The sequence below is a fragment of the Gordionus sp. m RMFG-2023 genome, chromosome 4 (genome assembly GCF_954871325.1).
Source record: "Gordionus sp. m RMFG-2023 chromosome 4, tfGorSpeb1-WG-v2, whole genome shotgun sequence".
In the NCBI taxonomy this organism is placed as follows: Eukaryota; Metazoa; Nematomorpha; class Gordioida; order Chordodea; family Parachordodidae; genus Gordionus; species Gordionus sp. m RMFG-2023.
The window spans coordinates 31,269,192-31,290,161 of record NC_088778.1 but is presented as its reverse complement, the minus strand read 5'-3'; the positions used below and the strand labels follow the sequence as shown (position 1 = coordinate 31,290,161).

General features: G+C 27.3%; 2 protein-coding genes and 1 long non-coding RNA gene across 3 annotated transcripts; 2 read left to right on the top strand and 1 right to left on the bottom strand.

Annotated features, from left to right (window-relative positions):
• The first annotated feature begins 282 nt into the window (after nucleotides 1–282).
• LOC135928935 (uncharacterized) lies at nucleotides 283–1,076 on the top strand. Its single transcript, XR_010572417.1, has 3 exons — nucleotides 283–380; nucleotides 425–479; nucleotides 518–1,076. It is a non-coding gene; the product is annotated as an uncharacterized LOC135928935 (long non-coding RNA).
• A 113-nt stretch (nucleotides 1,077–1,189) lies between these two features.
• LOC135928830 (uncharacterized) lies at nucleotides 1,190–9,666 on the top strand. The gene is made up of 10 exons (XM_065465294.1): nucleotides 1,190–1,201; nucleotides 2,109–2,246; nucleotides 2,494–2,631; nucleotides 2,675–2,788; nucleotides 2,835–2,944; nucleotides 5,785–5,921; nucleotides 8,121–8,258; nucleotides 8,426–8,562; nucleotides 8,995–9,098; nucleotides 9,544–9,666. The coding sequence occupies exons 1-10, from the start codon at nucleotides 1,190–1,192 to the stop codon at nucleotides 9,608–9,610; spliced, it is 1,095 nt and encodes a 364-aa protein (XP_065321366.1). The 3' UTR covers nucleotides 9,611–9,666.
• Nucleotides 9,667–15,027: 5,361 nt separating this feature from the next.
• On the bottom strand, nucleotides 15,028–20,572 carry LOC135928829 (uncharacterized). Its single transcript, XM_065465293.1, has 3 exons — nucleotides 20,057–20,572; nucleotides 17,624–17,839; nucleotides 15,028–15,129 (listed from the first exon to the last, which is right to left on the bottom strand). Exons 1-3 carry the CDS (start codon nucleotides 20,570–20,572, stop codon nucleotides 15,028–15,030), a joined length of 834 nt encoding a protein of 277 aa, XP_065321365.1.
• Nucleotides 20,573–20,970: the final 398 nt, after the last annotated feature.

Genomic DNA, 20,970 nt, shown 5'->3' with positions numbered 1-20,970 from the left:
ATGAACTTATATGACCTTATTTAAATGTATTCATTTAAATTTTAGAAATACCTAGATACTCTATAAAAAATTATGATAAAAATAAGCTAAATACACTTGATCACTTCAAATCTCTACCTATTAAAAGTAATGTTAACTATTACCTTTAAATATTTATATCATAATTTTAGGTATATCAAGTATCACATTGAAGAAGAATGATAGTAGTCAACAAAATATTATAGGCTGTATCAATTTAGAATTTAAATGTTAATATGTTGTTTTATTTTAATTTATTTTTATAGGAATATCTCAATTAATATTCACACCAAGGGGTAAAAAAAATAGTGATAACAAACAAAAAAATACACTAAGTCACAACAAATCACTATCTAATAAATGTAATGTAATCAATTACTTATTAATATTTACATTAAAATTTTAGATATATAAAAAATCTAGGGAGAATTTAAATGGAAATGAAGTTCCACTCATGTCAGGTATTAGTCTTATTTAAATTATATTTTTAAAATCTTAGCAATTCCCACATACTCCAGAAAACTAAAGGATAATAGACAACCAATTATACTAGATCATTTAGAACCATCACCTACTACAAGTGATATAGTCTATTACTTTATACTTATAATAATCAAAAGTTGGTTCCAAAGCTAACATGTCATCTATGATTATTAGCCTAGGTTTCTCAATATTAATTTTAAACATCTATCATATATTGGTAAAAAAATATTGCCAACACAATTTTGATTTTTTCACTTTGAAGGATATCGACTTAAATTTACAGTTTAAAAAAAACATTTATTTTTTAATCTATAGTTTTAATGTGTTTACTAATTATAAAATATATCATTTATAATTAAGGCAATATAATATTTATAATTAAAGCAATTTATATGTGTAATACTAATATTTATAATTAAGGCAATATAATATTTATAATTAAAGCAATATAATATTTATAATTAAAGCAATATAATATTTATAATTAAAGCAATATAATATTTATAATTAAATCAATATAATATTTATATTTTAAATAATCGCTTTTTATTTGTAAATAACTTCTAAAAGTATAATAAAATGAAACGTATATCAATAAAATTGTGTCAATGTGTTATTTTAATTAAAATTAGTGGCTCAATTTTAGCCGATATGGCTAACTCAATATATTAGCCAGAAAATTTTGCTCATGGAGATACAAGTTTTATATTATTCGAGAAATCTCTAGGCTTGAACAATATTTTTTGGCAAAAATATTGAGTTAGCTGTTTATAAAAATCAGCTCAAGTCGAGCCGTTTAACAACACTAATTAAAATAATTAATAATTCTAGGACTTTTATATTATAAGAAAAACCAATATGATTTTTAAGATAAACCCGGCCGAAGGCCGGGCAAAAGGGCCGAAGGCCTGTAAAAGGGGGTCTGGGGGGCGAAGCCCCCAGGCTTTTATATATGGACCCCCTCTAAGGAAAATTCCTAGCTACGCCACTGCCTCTACCCCTTTAAAAAAATGGATGTAAACTATTCTTACCCCCCCCCCCCCCTCCGATCCAACCCATTCATGTAGACGCTGTATTTATATACTAATATTATTATTATATATTATCGTTGAAATCATCTAATCGAGTTAAAATAATCTTATCAATACCATATGAAAAGATAAAAGAAAAATCAGATGATCTGTATAATTAATTCTTGTCTTTTTTTCTCTAAAATATTTAATCAAAACGTTCATAAATATCAATTACTAATTGACAGATACAATATTATACACTTTTCCTATTCTAGATCTTTTAAAATTAATATGTACTTTAAAATATCATTATTAAATAATGATATATATTTTTAATATAACTTCCTTGAATGCCAATGCAGTAATTTAATGTTATTGATCCATTTCGATATCTATTTAAAAATTAAAAAATTATTTTGTACATTTTAATCGTTGACTTTAATAGACCAATCATTGACAATTTATGATCACAATAGCATATAAATCATATGGTATATTTAAAATTTAGAGCGAAATGTCTAAATTAATAATAAAACTATTATTTAGTAAAGTACTTTATATTATTATTATCTTTTTTTATTTTTTAATTACAAGATAGCATGTCCCATATCTAATTTACCTAGCAATATTAATATTTGTCTTAGAATAAAGTTATTTTTACAAACAATATGGTCTAATTACTATAATTCAACCTTTCCTATAACATTAAATGAAACGTTTACTTTCGAGAAAGTATAATAAAGTCTTGATTAATCAATTAAAAATATTTTTAGGCAATTAATATAACCTTTGAAGAATTTATTTATAAATTAAATGGTATAATTTTTTATATAATGTATTAAAAATTAATATTATTTTAGATGAAATAATTACAATAGAATTGTTGCAATTTTCGGAATTCTCCAAAACAGCTTTGATTATAGCTGAATATAAAAATTTTCTCTACAACTTTTTATTCCCATTTCCTATTGCTTGTAAGGTATCAGCAGCTATAGAAAAATCAAGAAAACATCAAAATGATCCTAAATTTATGTTAAGAAATTTATTAGAACAATATTTTACTTTAAAAAAATTTTATCCAAACATCATATACATGGAAAACAGGAATGGATTTCTGGTATAATTCTTACGATTTAGAAATAAAATAAAATTTATATCAGAAAGTTCATCCAAAATTAGAACATGAGATATTTATTCAATTTGTGAATGAGAATGATCATAATAACTATAATTCAGATCAAACTGTCAAAGTTATAAATATACAAAAATCAAAGGTATACTTATTTTTTTAAAATTAAAATTATATTTATAATAATTAAGAAAAAATTAAACCAAATAACCCCCAAATCATCGATCCTCAAAATTCACTCATTGAAGAGACCACCTATGTTAAATTATTTGAAATCACCCAAAACCCCATTTAAATCAAAGTATAAATTGATATGAGATTATCTTTATATTAGTTTTTTTGTTGCTGCTAAAAATGAAAATATATTATTGATAGGCATAATCATCATTTTTCAACTAAAGATTTGGAGCATTACCCCCTATCATTCTTTTTTTATTCACCTTTTACAAACTTTTTTCTGGCCTTCAGTCAGATTTTGGGTGAGAAAATTCATGATAATTTTTATTGAAGTAATTTTTCCATTGGAATTTTAGTAATATACAAAAATTTATGGGAATCAATTATATTGCTTTAACAACCAACAATTCTATAATTTTATACTATATTTAATTATATTTAAGTAACAACATATAAATTATAACTCTTTCAACACCATTATTTGGACCTAATCTATTATTTATAGATTGTGTATTTGAACGTGATTTATTAAGTATAAGTTATGCCAAATTCATACTAGCATTTCTACATTTTTATTTCCTAACTTTTCTCTTGGCTTAGAATGTGTTTCCAAAAATTGAACACATACATTCTGATGAAACACAATGAGGTAAAAATTTTTGGGCAATCCATAGCTTTCCACCATATTATTGGAGCAAGATATCTTACTCCATCTTAAAATTTCAGAGTTCCAATAAAAACCATCTTTGGCTTGATATTCACTTATTTTTTCAATAATCAAACCAGCCACTATAACTTAAAAAAATTAGAAAAAGATTTTATTATTGAAATCCCATGACCAATCTCAATATCATCATGGTTATCCCCCATAAATTTGGTATTCAGTAGATTTACAGAAAAATGGATCTCCTTGCAACAGAATTCTTTTCTCTTTGAATAAATGTTCCTTTTCTGTATATTATCAACAGATTTTTTAAATATTAAGCATTGCTTCAGTTACTTCAAAATGTGTTTCTTATAGTAAAATTTCTGCATATATTAGTCTAATAATTTCTATCTTCTTTATTTGTCCCCAAAGGTTTTAAGGTTTTATCAAAAATATTATGGATTGCCATTGCATGTAAAATTTATACTCATTATCATTATAGTTGCACCACCCCATCGTTTTGGACTTGGCCATTTTGGTGTTGCATAACCTTGCCTCTCTTTTAGTTTTGCAGAAAATAAAATTATTCTGAATTTATTTTTTTTTAAAACGTTTTAGCCTTTCTCTATATTTTTTATTCAATGAATCTATAGCCATTATATCTTTAATTTAATAAATTTAGTCATTGTGCCGCATACACAATGTTGCAAATGGGCATGGATTTACTTATTTATAATGATTTTTTAAAAAAAAACATTTAAAGTATTAGAATTTTGGGAATATACTCTTTCCCATTCAATAAATTCCCATGGAATATCCACTGGAATGCCCGGGTTTAACCACCCCTACTCAGATTACATTTATATTTTTAGATGTTAATTTTTTATTATATTTTATGGATAATCTAAACTTTTTCTCAAAAAAATATATAATTTTAATAATTATTTATAGAATATTATACAATAATAAACCCTATAAACTCACTGCCAATTCAAAACTCAAAAACAAAATATAAATGTTGGAATAAAGAGAAAATTGAAATAGTAAACAAAATTGTTCTCCCAGTGGAAAGAAATGAAAATAAAAGGATATTTGCTTAATATATTAATATGGTGAATATCCTCGATAAACAAATTAAGGCAAGAAACCTTTCCAGAATTTATAGGGGGACCATTGAAGTGATACCAAATCCTAAAAAAGGAATGTACAAAAAAAAGATAAATCCAAAATCATAAAATAGGTGATAAATCTTTTAATGGATGACAACATGTCTACTATCAAAGATAAAGGAAATTTGCCTCCTCCATGTTTCCCCAAAAATATATTTAAATAAATAAGATAGCCCGATCGACGAAATACACCGGGAGCAGTTCTTATTCGCCAGACTCACTGCCTTAAAATGCCACCTTTCTTTCGATTTCGGATGTATTTTTTTATTTTGCATCCCTTTTTTTAGGATTTGGTATTGCTTCAATGGTCCCTCTTATAAATTATAAATTCTGGAAAGGTCCTCTTGTCTTAATTTGTTTACAGAGGCTATTGACCATAACAATATGTTTAGCAAATATCCTTTTATTTCCATTTCAGTGATGGGATAACAATTTTGTTTAACTATTTTTTAATTTTCTCTTTATTCCTACAATTAAATTTTCTTTTTTTGGGTTTTGAATTGGCGGTGAGTTTGTAGGGTTTTTTATTGTAGAATTGGCACTCATGGCAGATCGCAAAAATGCTGGAATGGAAAAAGAATGATTAGATTAAAACGAATTATTTAATATTGATGATTGAATACGTGGTGGGGAATATTTTGATTAATAAATAAAGGGGAATTTTTCTAAAACTATCATTGGTATTATTATTGGATAATAAAATATATTATTAATATTAAAAACATCTTTAAATTTAAAAAAAAAATTATTATTTAGTAATTAAAAAGTTTTACGAAAATTTTTTTATTTTAATTAATATCTTCTATTACATGAATGAGGTATAATTCTAATTTTTTTTAAGACTTTTTAAACTTGTTTATTATACCACTTAATGGTCCTTGTTATTAACGTATTACCAAATAAAACACCTGTAACCCTGTATAAGAGTCAGAGATTTGACCAAGCCTGGCCCAGGCCCCCAGTAAAAAAATTTTTTTGGCCTAATCCCGGCCGTATTTAATTTTAAAAAAATATATTTTGCCAAGAGGGGATTACTTTTCATTTTTATTTCTAATCGATTCAACATGAATACTACAAAAGGATTAATAATTATTCATCGAGTTTTAAAAAATTTTTTTGAATAACAAAATATTAATTTTTCTAACAAAGATTTCAAAACGTAGCCAGCAGATTCAAGTGTCCCCAAAAATGCAAGTGCGAAAAATGCTTAAAACCAAACGCGATAGATCAGAACGTTGTTCGTTATAATGATAAAAAGCAACCAATCTATAAAAATAAGAATTCGGGTAAAATATAAAATATCATAAAAATTTTTAATAAGCCACACATTGCATAATTTATGTTCTTGTTCTGGTAAACTTTTAAGGTTATATAATAACCTAGTTCAAATCAGCATGGTTTTTTTTTCTGGAAACCTTTCGTTTTTCGATTTTGACTTGGATTGCTAACATTTTTTTACAAAATTTAAAATGGATTTAAATTCAAAATTTGCATTAATAAAAAAAATGTTTTAAAAATGGCATATACAATGAAAGATTTACCGTCCAGTTGGCTGCTCCCATATATTTGAAATACAATTTTTCAGGATCCTATGGTTAAGCTTTTCATCCACATCCCATTTTCCTTTCTATCCTCCATTTAGGCTTCATTCTTCAATCCTCCGATAAGGAAATTATGTTACACAATCATCTACCCGAAATCCCCTCCTCCCATCATCATCTCTTTGCATCCCTTTTTATATGCAAGTTGTCAGCAAAACCTTTGATTTATTGTTTACTACTTAGTAGACCCCATTCAGAAATGAATCCGATTCACATAATAATTTGACCAATTATTTGAATAAAACAAACAATTTTATATTCGTTACTATATTGGATTTGATTAGTATCATTAAATCGAATATTGAATTCGGTTTTAAATAGGTAGCTATCAATTTTTTTATAATAAATGCTTCTTAGACTTTTATCTGAACCTTTAAACAAAAGTCCTTTCCACACTCCAACCCGTAGTTTAGGGAAATGCAGTATTGCCTAATTGAGCCGGTGAAAGGAGCATGCCTTCATATAGTTTACAGAGGTTGGGAGTTATCTAAATTTTGTGGCATAAAGCTAGGCCTCGGTTCAATGATTCTATTATTTTCGGCCAATGGTCCAGTTTATACTGTATCATTGAACCGACCAATTAAAAATGAATATATAGGGCTAGGTGAGGTCTTTAAAAACTTGAAGTATGGTACGCTCTAATCTGGACCCGTAATCTTCACCACCTATTGGCCTCAACTTTGGAAGTTATTCCTTTTTTTCGAAATGCTTTTCTATGATATACTCAACAATCAAACGTTGTTTGAACCTTTCTCGTTCATTCCCGCTAACCTCAATTCAGATGTTATTAAATCATTCTCATATTTTTTTAAAAAGCATGTTGAATATAATAATCATCCCCTTTTTCTAAAGCCTTGCCCTTCTCTGTAGCTTTTGGTTCCAACAGGATGTGGCACATTATAATTTCTTCAATAATATGCTCGATTTATTCATTTTATTATTTTTTTAGCACCTGAAAAATTTGTTTCTGGCACAAAACTCTAATAACCATTCATCTACAATTTCATTCCTATTTTATCTCCACAGGAAACACACTTTCTGCTTTATGCACACAGACACCACCCTCAATCTTCCTGTTAATCTCCTTAATATTCCCCTTACTAACAATCTCTCCTGCTCACACCACAGCTTTTTTTATCCTCACCTGATGTTAGTTTAGCCAAGTCTAGGACTGTCATATTTCCCCATTTTTTTATGATGGCAAATGAGGGAATTCGCGGCGTTTGTTTGCTTGTATATCATTTAGAATTATTTTTCTCCCTCAGATACTCTTTCACTATTTGTAGTCTTCTAGTACCTAATGGAACAATAATCATATTTATTCCTGGCCGAGAGAATCTTTTAAATCTTCAATAGTCTTCTAGAAATATTTTCAACTTCCCGCATTATTGTAGAAGATAGAATTATCTAGTATAATCATGTTAAAGTAAATTGACTGGACCATACTACAGGAAACTGGCATCCTTAGAGACATTTCAACTTTACAGCTGTGTCGATGCAGAAGACATGATTATCAAGGAAAAATTATTTTTAAGTGACAGGTTAATAGCTACTTTTTAAATTATAGCAAACACCAGGGGAAATGAGATATATATTTTTATTTCCTTCAAACGAATTTTAAAAAAAATTGTGAAATTTAGCATTAGACTCATGGAACAAAACCCTGGCCATCATCAGGCCTTGGCCCAAATGTTAAATTCAATTATTTAAACCAACTATAAATAAATTTTTAATATAACCACCAGCTGTTCATAACACCGTTCAACTATGAGTTTTAGAAGAAGAAAAAATAACTATTTACAAACAACAAAGATTTTATATTTAAATATTATATTAAAAGAAAAATATGCAAACTCAAAGATATTAATAAATGTTTAATAATAGTTCCAACTCCTTCAACAAAAAAAGTAACGAAAAAGGTGAGTTGGGCCAATTTGGTCGATGATTCAAATGACTTAAAAATTGCTGGCCCTGACGATGTCTTCAAGAGCGAACAAAAGGATGAAGTTGAAGAGATGGAAGGTTTGCGATATAAAGTTTTAAATCATTTTGCACTATACAAAAAAAATGCATAAATTATTCTGCTTATGGAGGGGGGGGGAAGAAGTTAGTATTTTTCACTCCCAATCTAAAATATATAAGTGTCTTAAGTATAAATGTATTTTACATGCTATGCATTGTCACGATAGAACCGCACGACGAAAGATTTTGTGACATCTGCCCATTATTCAGGAGATACACGTTAAAACCGTACTGGGCTCATCACGTAAATCATCGTAGTAACGAAAGACGATACCTTTCGCAAGACCCGAGTCTTTTTAAGGAGGTAATAATTAATAATTTGTTTTTATTTTATTTTCTTATCATTACCTTTTCATTTCATTTATTTGTTTTCCCTCTATTTCTTTTTATTCCTGTCCAGAGCTTATAGTTTATTAAATTATAATAATCATTTTTCTGACAATTCTTAATTCCGCCGGAACCTTATTAAACAAAATTGTAACAGCTGATCAATCATAGCCATTTTGCATATTACAGTTATGACATTAAAATAACTGGTCAATCGTAAGATTTTTTTAAATGTAAATTATATTGTTTTAAAAATGGATGCGCGATTTTATAGAAAGGTTTATTTATCGTTTAATATTTTTTTATAAATCGGGTGGTCCGGGCCCAGCGTTTTTTTGGAACCGAAATCTGAAAAAACAAAAAAAATGTTAAATAATTTTCCTTGAACAATAAATTCGATGGTTAACAGGAAACGTTAAACGAACACGCCTTCCCAGACCGAGGGCTTCTTCCAGATGTTCACAACGAAGGATACACCTCGACTCTTTCCAAAAATATTTCCTTGTTATCCAAGTATATATATATATTTATAAATATATAAATAAGTTTGACAGAAAATGCTAAATTTTTTTGTGTTGCTGGAATTTAGTGTTGTTAAAACGACGCGATTTGAGCCGATTTTTTTATAACGGTAAACTCAGTATAAAAATAAGAAAAAGATCGCCTAAGCATCGAGATTTCGTTAAAAGCTGTCTAAACCTTCGGGCCATCTACGAGCAACATCTTTAGGTTTGTTACGAAATTTTTTTCTGGATAAAATATTGAGTTAGCCGCTTGCTCAAATCGAGCCTTTTAAACAACACTATCTGGAATATTTATTACTTAATATATATAACTTAAAGTAAACCGGTTTTTTTATCATTAAGAAAATAAGTTTCTTTTGTATATCGATATTTTTTTTAATTATATGATTTGTGCTGGAATTTATAAAAAATTTTTGTCCAAAATATTATCAAAGTCTGTCACCGACAACTATGAAAAGGGCAGAATTGCATAGATTGATGAAAGAAATCGAAGATTCGTAATATATACTTTCGCGGAATATATATTTTTTTCTTTTCTATAATTTATGTGTTACCGGAAAACGAAAATTAAGTTATGTATTGTACTATACGAATATAATGTTAGGAATTTGAATGTATCTAACTATATGATTGTTCAATTCAAATGTATTTTTTATCCTCATATCTTACGACGGAGCCCGGAGAAGTCGGGCCAGGCCTGGATTAAAAATATAAGAATTTCGAATAAATAACATTATAAATTGATGTTTATGTATGTTAGCGTGCGTCAATGTGTTTTTTCAACTTTAAATCATTTTTTGAGCGCTTTTTAAAAATATCTGATTTCATCAGAAATGTAATTTGCATTTTTGCTAGCTTTAGCGCTTATAATTTATTTTTTCCTAATAAGTTTACTTGATTATTCCTTGAAGTCAGCTTTGAGATTTATTCTCACAATCTTTTTATAACTAAGTTTTTTTCTTTTCTATCTGTTTCTTTTTCTTTGAAATATTCTTTCCATAGTTTTTTTTTTCTCGCACGGATAAAAATGTAAAAACCAAAAATAATATAAAACTTTAAAAAATAAATAATTTTAAGAAAAACATCGTTGGGTTCCTAAAAAGGGAACAATAGTTAAAATGTAAAAATATTGATATGCATGTTCTGTCTAAAGGAATAGGAATTTTTTATTGCGATTTAATATTATGAGCTAAATTTAATTTAAAAAATTTTTTTAGTTATAGGAACGAACTGTCCGATGTTGCTATTGGTGAGAATACGAAATTGCCGAGGCTTTTGTATTTATATATTATTTTAATCTCTGCTTTAGTAAGCAGGTTGCTATTATTATTAGCGGGGAAGGATGAGACACAGTACAATCCCAAATTTATTGATTTGCCCATGGCCCAAGTGGATAGTGGTCCAAATTAGCTTAAAAATTTTTACCCTAAGTTGTTTAATCTTAATTTTTTAAAAATATAATATGATTATTGTTATATATTTTTTTCCCCCTAATTTTATTTCACTTTTTTTCCCCTTGATATTTTATTAACTTTTTTTTCCCTTGAAACATTTTCTCCATAATTTTTTTTTCTTCTTATTTTCCTCTTGATCGATTTTTCTTAAATGATATTTTCAGTAATGTTGTTAAACGGCTCATTTTAAGCCGATTTTTTAAAACGGCTAACTCAATATTTTAGACAGAAAAATATTGCTATAAGCTTCGAGATTTCGAGAATATATGCCTAGACCTTTGTTCCTTCTATGAGCAAAATCTTTAGGCCTGCGTAATGTTTTTCTGAAATATTGAGTTAGCCGTTTTTAAAAATCGGCTCAAAACGAGCCGTTTAACAACACTACTTTTCAGGCATTTTCTATTTGTGTTTTTAATATTGAAAAGCACCCTTTCTTTCACTTTCTCTTTCTTTTTTTCTTTCTTCCTTCCTTCCTTCCTTCCTTCCTTCCTTCCTTCCTTCCTTCCTTCCTTCCTTCCTTCCTTCCTTCCTTCCTTCCTTCCTTCCTTCCTTCCTTCCTTCCTTCCTTCCTTCCTTCCTTCCTTCCTTCCTTCCTTCCTTCCTTCCTTCCTTCCTTCCTTTCTTTAAATATATAATTTATATTACGAATTAAATAAAAGTATTTATATAATAAATAATATATTTTATAAAAAATTAATATACCATGTTTTTTTTATTAAAAAAATGGCTAAAAAATAACTCATTTTTATAAGAATCGAGGAAATGTTTTCTCATCTTCTTAAAATTGTAGTAATTAATAGGCACGGGACAAATATTTATGTTCTTTGGTCCAAATCATGTTAAGTCAACTAAGTAATGCCACCATATATTCGTGTAATTAAGTGACAAAGTTCTCTTAGGCATAATTCCAGTCCAAAATGTGTCCTCATTGGGAAAAGGGAGTATGGCAACACTCGAGAGATTTTTGGGGAAATTATCTCCGCTAATCTAGAACTCTAAATATATCCCCAACCAAAAGAAAACTTAAGGTCTAGTTCGTTCTCAAAATCGTCATCCATTTCATAAAATAAAATGTGTCTGGTTAGTTTTTAATGAAATAAGCTTGGACATAATTTTGAAGTTGATTCGAATATTATTATAATATAGAAAAACGTAAAATAAAATATCTAAAAATAAGTACAGATACCGCTAAAATAGTATCTAGATATAGATTCTTTTTATAAAAGTGTAACAGGATACATATGCCACATTTTTGGGTGAAAATAACTAGTAAAATGATATATAATATATTTTTTCACTAATTTAGAAAATAAAGCCCAATCCATTTATTAATAAAATTAGCAAAAGAAATGAGGGAAAATTCAATTTTAGAAGGAATTTTAAATATATCATTTTTATGGGCATAATATTCAATATTCGTATTCCATCATGAAAATCACAATATTTTCAAACTTTATAAATTTCTTATATTAACATTGCAATCCAAATAAATAAAAGATGAAAAGCAAATAAAATTTGAGAATTAAATTGAACATCCATTTTTTTTGAAAAAAAGATTTCCCCTTTCGTATCCTTAAGAAATCAATGAGGATTACAATCTCTTTCCCTATTCCACCACTCGGATATTTTGTAAGATTTGTTAGGGATATCCCCGAGATGCAAATGTTTACAGATTTGGCATAGATATTCATCATCTATTCTCGGTACTATAGCGTATTCCTTTCTCCAAGCGTGATACTCGCTATAAAGCGTGTCGTTTAAATCTAATTTTAATAGGTATTTAGCCAGTTCTATCGTATTGTTGAGATAAAAATAAGGGTGATTTTTTGGTATCTCTTGATTGTTAACTCTAGTCGATGAATCATCTTGAGATCGATTGCCTTATATAATTTGAAAAAAATACATTACATTATAGGTGTGCCGTAAGTAGTGTTGTTAAACGACTCTATTTGAGTCGATTTTTAAAAACGGCTAACTCATTATTTTATCCTGAATAATATTGCACAAACCTGAATAGTTTTCTCATAGATGACACAAAGGTCTAGACATTTGTTAGCAAAATTTCGAGGCTTAGAGGCAATATTTTTCTGGGTAAAATATTGAGCTAGCCGTTTAACAACACAAGTCGTAAGTTATGCGGTTATTCGGAATACGAGAGGGTTAGAGATCTCGAAACTTAATGATTTTTGAGGAATTTGCAAGAAAAACTACGAAAAGAAAACCGCTACATTTAACATTAATAATTGTTTTTAAATAGCTTTAATTATATGTCTTATTTTTTTTGAAAAAAATAGATATTTTATTTTTTTAAATTAATTTTCAGAGTTGTCAAAAGATACTTTTTAAATGGATCTAGATACAGATACATCGTCTAAAATAATATCTAGATTAGAGACCTTCATGGGCCGGGCTTGGGCCTAATTATAAATTTTTTAGCGGGCTTGGGTTCGTTGGAAATTTTTGCAATAGGGCTTGGGCCTAAATTTTTAAATCCAAATTTAGCTTATTTTAAGGATATTTAATAGGATAAATATAACAAATCATTCTGATTTTATTAGTGTTATTTATCAAATTTCCTATACACCTTGGGAGAGTATATATTTTTTAAATCGGAAATTGGTATAATTTTACTTAACTTAACACAACGGCCTGAACACGAAACAGCGAAAATCAGGGAATATTCCCAAAAATGTTCCCAAAGATGGCCAAACTTCGAGGATTACTAGAGCTACCATTAATTTATTCTTTATAAATATTTTTAGCTATATAATATTTTTAGCTTCATTCTCATTATTGGATATGTCTTCACATGGGAGGATGATACAATTCATAATGAGACGGATGCTGATGAGATTAATTTATATATGGATATTCAGCTAAATGAAGAGGATATCAACTATGATGACTGCATCCTAGATTGGTGGAAGAAGCATGAAAAAATCTTGCCAAAATTGGCAAGATTAGCCAAAAAAATTCATGCAATTCCAGCATCTAATGTTTCCAGTGAACGGAATTTCAGTACTATTGGAAGGGTTATTGAAGAAGAACAAATTTAAATAACGAAATTGTAGATAATATATTATTTTTAAATGATAATTTGAAAATATAAATTAAAATTTTGTTTATATCATTTATTAATATTATATATATATATATTATTAGTAAATAAAATATTATATTTCTATTAGTATTACTTCAGCATAAGTTAAGTATACATAAAATAATTTTATGGGCTTGGGCCGGGCTTGGGAAAATTTTTAAATATTATAGCGGGCTTGGGCCAGGCTTTGGAATTTTTTTAAATATTAAAAACGGGCCCGGCCGGGCCTGGGCTTAAAATTTTTTTTTACGATTGGCCTGGGTCAGGCTTGGTCCTAAAAACTAGGCCCATGAAGGTCTCTAATCTAGATACAGATATTTTAATCAAAAATCTATCTAGATACAGATATTTTAATCAAAAATCTATCTAGATACAGATACCACATTTTTATATCTAGATACAGGATCTAGGAGATATCACATTTTTATATCTAGAAGATACCACATTTTTATATCTAGATACAGGATCTAGAAGATACCACATTTTTATATCTAGATCCTTTAACAACTCTGTTAATTTTTATTTAATTGTATCATAAACCAATTTTAATAAATTAAGTAAATTGTTCTATAAATGAAAAAAATATGGGATATTACCTTATTCTTGAATCGCAATTTAACTTTTTATTGGAAATAAAAAACAAATACCAATTTTCAAAATTCTTATGGATAGAAGAAAGGATTCACTAAAATTTTAAATGTTCCTTTAATAAATATAACATATTTTTTGATATAAGCTTGAATTAATTTGAAACAAATATAAATTCCTCATAAAAAACTTCTTGTTTTACTCCCTGTGGTTAAAATTATTTTTCAATTTTTCTTTTAGTTAGAGCGAGGAAAGTTGAAATAAATATTCTGTCGGAGCCTGAAAATTATTTTTATTTTCTGAATTATGATGATGAGGCCATTTATTTTAGTTTGCCATTGCATACAATTTTAAATAGTAAAAGATAGGATATTAAAAGGGTAATGAAATACAAAAATAGAAACAAACATTTTAACCAACTCACTTTAAAAAAAACACTTAGAATCAGCATTTCCTAAAGACCGCATAGAAATCTAGAATAATTGCTAGTAATTACGATCCTCACATAAATTGCGACATATAAATAATATATGAAATAAATATAAAACTACCGATGACTCCATCCGTTTTCGTAGCCAAGGGCGAGGCCACGTAAATAAAAGAAAATGGGGGCGCTATCCTGACATATTCAGAATATCGAGCTCCAAACACTACGGGAACCGTGCCCGCGGAGAGCGCTCGGAACACTTTTTCTGTTATATAATGGGCGCAATTAGAGTTCTCGAACGCCAAATAAAATTTGTAACTGGAGATTAAGTTTTGCATGCAAACTTCTTTTACGGATTCATCTTTCGACTCGTCACAGATCCAAGAGCCATTGCCGGTGAATCGCTTAGAACATCCGCCAAGCACCTCAAGTCTACGAACTCGTTCGCTCTCTTTTGTACACGATAGAAAAAATATAATATGACTAGGAAAATTATTTTTAAGCATTTTTCTATAATTCTAAATAAATTTATTAAAAAATAAATTATTTTATGGTCTAAATTAAATTATAATTTTTATCTCTTTGTTTAAAAAATGTTTTACACCCGATTTCACCCAAGTTTGAACTGTCCATTAAATTCTAAGATTAATAAAGTAACTCCCCCTATTTCCTCTTATTATTAACCATGCCTGAACTTTGCATCATTTATGCACGCATGTTTAACAAAGTTTTAGAAAATAAAAGATAATTCTCATAGATATAGAGCTTATTATTCTCACAAAAAAATGGGGTTAATCTTTTTCAACTAGATAATATAAATATTCCGATTCTCATTTATGTTCATATACAGATACTCCTTATAAGTTACTTTACTGGGATTATTTGTCATACATTGGAAAGTTTTATACAATTAATGGGTTTAAAAGCTTACAATCCTGACCTATGAAGAAAATCAATTCATACATCTAAAATATATAAAAAAAATCTAATGGGATTCAATGTATTTGCAGTGTAATCAATCAGAGAAATCATCGAAAACGGTTATATCATCGACAAATTATTTTAAGAAAAAATTAAAATAAGAAAACGAAATCTCTAGAAAAAATAATATTTATTATACTTTTTACATATAAGTTGAAGTTACAAAGAAAAAATCATCATTTTTTAAGTAGCCGGTTTGGCTAAGATGTCACAGATCTCTGAACTAGGAAATAGGTAACTATTTTGATCTCAGTTCGATCGCAACCCCTTTAAGTATTAAGGTGGCAATTATTTTTTTATTTATACTTACATGATAAAATTATCAGTATTATTGTAGCTTTTCATTCTTTAATTAAATAAATTTAATACTGTACATTGTTTTATAATAAAATATATTTATGTTTATATCATGATTAAAAAACATAAATAATATGCTAAAATATCGTTTAACTCAAATTTTCGGAAAGAGCCCGAAATGTCATTTCCTCCTATATTTGTTTTTCTTATATATCCTAAAAATAAATTTCATATTGGCTTCAGGAAACTGCGTTCTCGCCCTTTCCTATTACGACCCTCATGTGAATCCATAATTAAATTTTATGCATAAATTTAATTTTCTTGTTTGAATGCCAATATTTGCAATTTATGATGGTTGTGGACCAAATTGGGCGAATCGGTGTATATATTATAAATATTAAAAATAAAGATATACTGTTATTTTGGATTGAAGAGATATGATCCTGGATTTCTTTGATATAAGCTAAAACATAATTTTTTTTTAAATTGAATATATTATAGTGAATTTTTTTTTAGCAATATAAAAAATTTTGTCATTCTTAAATTAAATTTGAAAAATAAATCTTCAACGATTTTTTAAAGTATTTTTTGGCCCAAGATTTCGCCTAAAGTTTCACCTAAAAGGTCACAAAAAGTGCCAAAGCGTGTCCAAAGGAACTAATTTAATAAAAAAAAATACTCAAAATGTATAATAAATAGGAAAATTTAGTTTAGAAAAATTTAATAATAAATGAGCATTAATGTAAGCAAATTAACAAATGCTATTTAGCCTGGGACAAAGGACCAAAAAGCAAATACTCAAGTTAAATGAGCTAAAGTATAATCAGGGACCCGGAGTGAACTCTAATAAATCTCGAAACAAAACCATTATAAATATATGAACCGCAAAGTAACTGAACCAATATAAATTTTTTGAAGGAATTAAAAGAACCATTATATAAGTGAAGTTGAATTGGTTTCAACCAAAAATAAAAAAATGGAGAATTTTCGAATACGATGATATCATTTAAATAATTGTCAGAATTTCTGTAAATGATCAATAATAAAAATTTTATTTAAATAGTGGTATATATACGTTAGCGTCAATAACGTTTTTTTTCCGGCAATGTGCTATTTTTTCAACTTTAAATCATTTTTTTTTGATCGCGTTTTTTTTTTAAATTTAAAAATCTGATTTTACCGGAAATGTGTGCCTTCATGGAATACCTATCTTAAGAATTGTAGACAATTTTGATGTTAACCTTTAAATCATTTGTAATTTATATATAAAAAAAATAAATGGAGAGTCTAATATAAATTATATCAAGTTTAAAAGTTCATTAAAAATAAAATTATCTGAAATTCACAGCATACATTTCCGGTGAAATCAGATTTTTAAATTTCTTAAAAAAAAACGCGCTCAAAAAATGATTTAAAGTTGAAAAAAAATAAACACATTGGCGCCAACAAATATACTATAAAAAATGCAAAAATTATTCGTCATTGGTTTGTATTTAAATAAATACTATTTTCGAATTTTTTAGGTATTTAGTATTTCCTCTCTACAGAAACTTCCTAAATAGCATAATGAATACAACAACCTCCCCCCCCCCCTTTTTTTTAAAAAAAAAATAAAATATAATACACTTACTAAGTCGATAATTATTTGCCATGCAATTGCTTATAACACTGACAGCCAAATCTTTTTTGTCTTTCGAATAGGTTTTGTAACTGTTGGAAACCTTGGATTTCAATTTTATAAATTCGAATTTCAGAAAGCTGTAGTATGGTTTGGTGATATCCGATTCGGGTAAATAGGTGACGGTCCAGTTGAAGACGTAATCGTATTTCTCCAAATTGCAAATTTCCTCCGGATTAATTGAGCAAGTCAGAATAGGTGATTCCTAACCATTTTATATATATTTATATTTATATGTTTGTAAAAGAATATAATTATATAAAAAATTTTGCCCATACCTATGATGATAAATAAAATAACTCGAATAAATCGAACGAATGAGTTTGTGATGATCATCAGTCTTTGACAATTAACATTGACATTAGTAAATTAATTTTTTGTCACAAAGTTTTACCTACAATAATTAGCCTTTGTATTCGCAGGCAATAGTGTTGATAAAAGGTTCGATTTTTAAAAACGGGTAAACCCAATATTTTAGCCAAAAATATCGCGCAAGGCTGGAGATTTTGCTCCTCATAAGATGTTAGAAATGTTTGAACATCTATTAACGAATTCTCGAGACTTCATAACATTTTTTTTTGGCTAAAAATATTGAGTTAGCTGTTTTTAGGAATGGAGCCGATTAACAATCCTACATAAAATACGCGAATATTTTGCCTAAGATAACGTCGCTTTGTATTATTGTAAGCTAAGGGAAAGGTTTTAAATATATACAAATAAATGGAATTTGAATATCGTCGGTCCAGAATTGGAGTGCGCTTCACGTGCCAAATTATGAAATACTATTTTAAAGTACAAGATTTAAATATGTAGTAAAAATTTATATATATATCTATATAAATAAAAAATTGAGAGGTAATTCATTAAATTTTAAATGATGGCATATAAAAATTTTATGCGAGCATATTTATTCGCCGAAATCCAAATGCAATTGGGTCAAATTTGGTGCTGTTAAACAGCCCTATGCCTGACTAAGATTTTAGCCATAAAAATTATCCTCTAGATTTGACGAATTTAGGTTAAAACCTGCCATCTTTGAGCAGAATCTCCAGGTGTACATAATATTATTTTGGCTAATGGTTCTCTTTTAAAATAGATTCAAACCAGGCCGTTTAACAATACTAATCAAATTAAACACTTTAGGAATTATTACAATATTGGTGTATTTTATTTATGTACAATTAATTATTATAAATTCAAAATAAACCTTTCAGTATAACTATACTTATAAATCATCAAAGTTATATAAAATTTTAACGCACAATCTCTATTTAATTCAAACTTATTTCTTAGAAATAATATCTTGGCTGAATGAAAAGTCATTTCAATTATTTAATAGTATTTTTTTATTTTATTTTTACCATGCATTTTATTAGAGTATTTTTTTTTTCTTTTCTTTTCTTTTATTTTAAAATTTAAAAAATAAAAAAGGTTGTAAGTAAAATGATAAAAAAATTAGCTTAAACAAATCGATTTTTGATTTGTATATTTAGAGATTAATCAATTGAATTTCACACCTGACTCAAAAATAGTAAAAGATTGCCAAGTGCACCATTCCAATTCTCCCGACGGATTAAATTAATATATATATATTATCATAAAGTAAAAATATCAAAATTTGTTTTTTGTTTTTGACTACCATCATATAAAATATCCATATTTGATTAGCCAAAACATTACTATTTTTATATTGGAGATTAATCAATTAAATTTCGCACCTGACTCAAAAATAGTAAAGATTGCCAAGTGCCAAGTGGAACACTTCAATTCTGGTACGACGGTTTAAATTAATATCAGTATATATTATCATAAAGTAAAAATATCGAAATTTGTTTTTTGTTTTTGATTACCATCATATAAAATATCCATATTTGATTAGCCAAAACTTACTATTTTTTTATTGGAGATTAATCAATTAAATTTCGCACCTGACTCAAAAATAGTAAAGATTGCCAAGTGGAACACTTCAATTGTGGCCCGACGGATTAAATTAATATATATTCATAAAGTAAAAATATCAAAATTTATTTTTTGTTTTTTTTATTACCATCATATAAAATATCCATATTTAGCCAAAACATTACTATTTTTATATTGGAGATTAATCATTTAAATTTCGCACCTGAAGTTTGCCAAGTGTAATACTCCAATTCTTGTCCGACGGATTAAATTAATATATATATATCTATGTTATCATAAAGTTAAAATATCAAGATTTGTTTTTTTTTATTACCATCATATAAAATTTTCATATTTAGCCAAAACATTACTATTTTTATATTGGAGATTAATCAATTAAATTTCGCACCTGAAGATTGCCAAGTGTAATACTCCAATTCTTGTCCGACAGATTAAATTAATATATATATATCTATGTTATCATAAAGTTAAAATATCAAAAAAAATTTTTTTATTTATTTACCATCATATAAAATATCCATATTTGTTCATACGAACGATTTTTAAATGGCAAATCCTGGAATTCCATATCCCTTAAATGAAATATGAGGGCATCTGAATTTGACAAATAAGTTTTATTGTTCAAAATGGAGCACGATGAATATTTGCAATTTTTAAACGGGGCTCTTCCCATATTTTTAATATCCCACGTATCGTCACTGAAAAAGGGTGTCCATAGTAATACAATTTTAGTTTTATCAAACGTTATATCTGTTATTGTTGGAGATATGTCTGATTCATCGGGAAACCAATATTCTGGTAAATTATGTAACGTTTGATTAAGTATCGATTTGGAGATGTTGTAGTTTTCGTGTAATTTTTTGTAACTTAAAAAAACTTTTTCATTTTGAAAGACATATACCGTAAGAAATATTCCGATTAATATACAAAGGCCCTTTATTTTTTTAATTAAAATCCTTTTGTTAGTGAACAATCTATTTAGTATGGCGTAAAGGTTACTGTATAGTTTTTTGGCCATCTATCTAATAATAATAACTTTTTTTTAAGTTTAAAATTAGTATACAATTGGTAAAATATCCTTAAAAATTAATTTTTTTTTGTTTATTGTATGTTAAATTTTTCAATAAATGAATACCAAATAATTGTCCTACTTTTTCGTGGTATATTATTATATATTCAAAAAGAGCAAACGCGCTACTTAAGTCATCTCATGAAATTAATATGAAGTAACACGATATTTAATAAAATAATTTTATTTGATTAGTAAAATATAATGTAAATTTAAAAATATGTTTTTTAAAAAAAATTTCAAAATAGATGGTAAATTAAGTTTTCCGATTTCGCTCTTTTGCTAAGAAAATATATATTCCAATTTTACATTTTTTTTATATCACATTTATACAGCAGAAATAAATA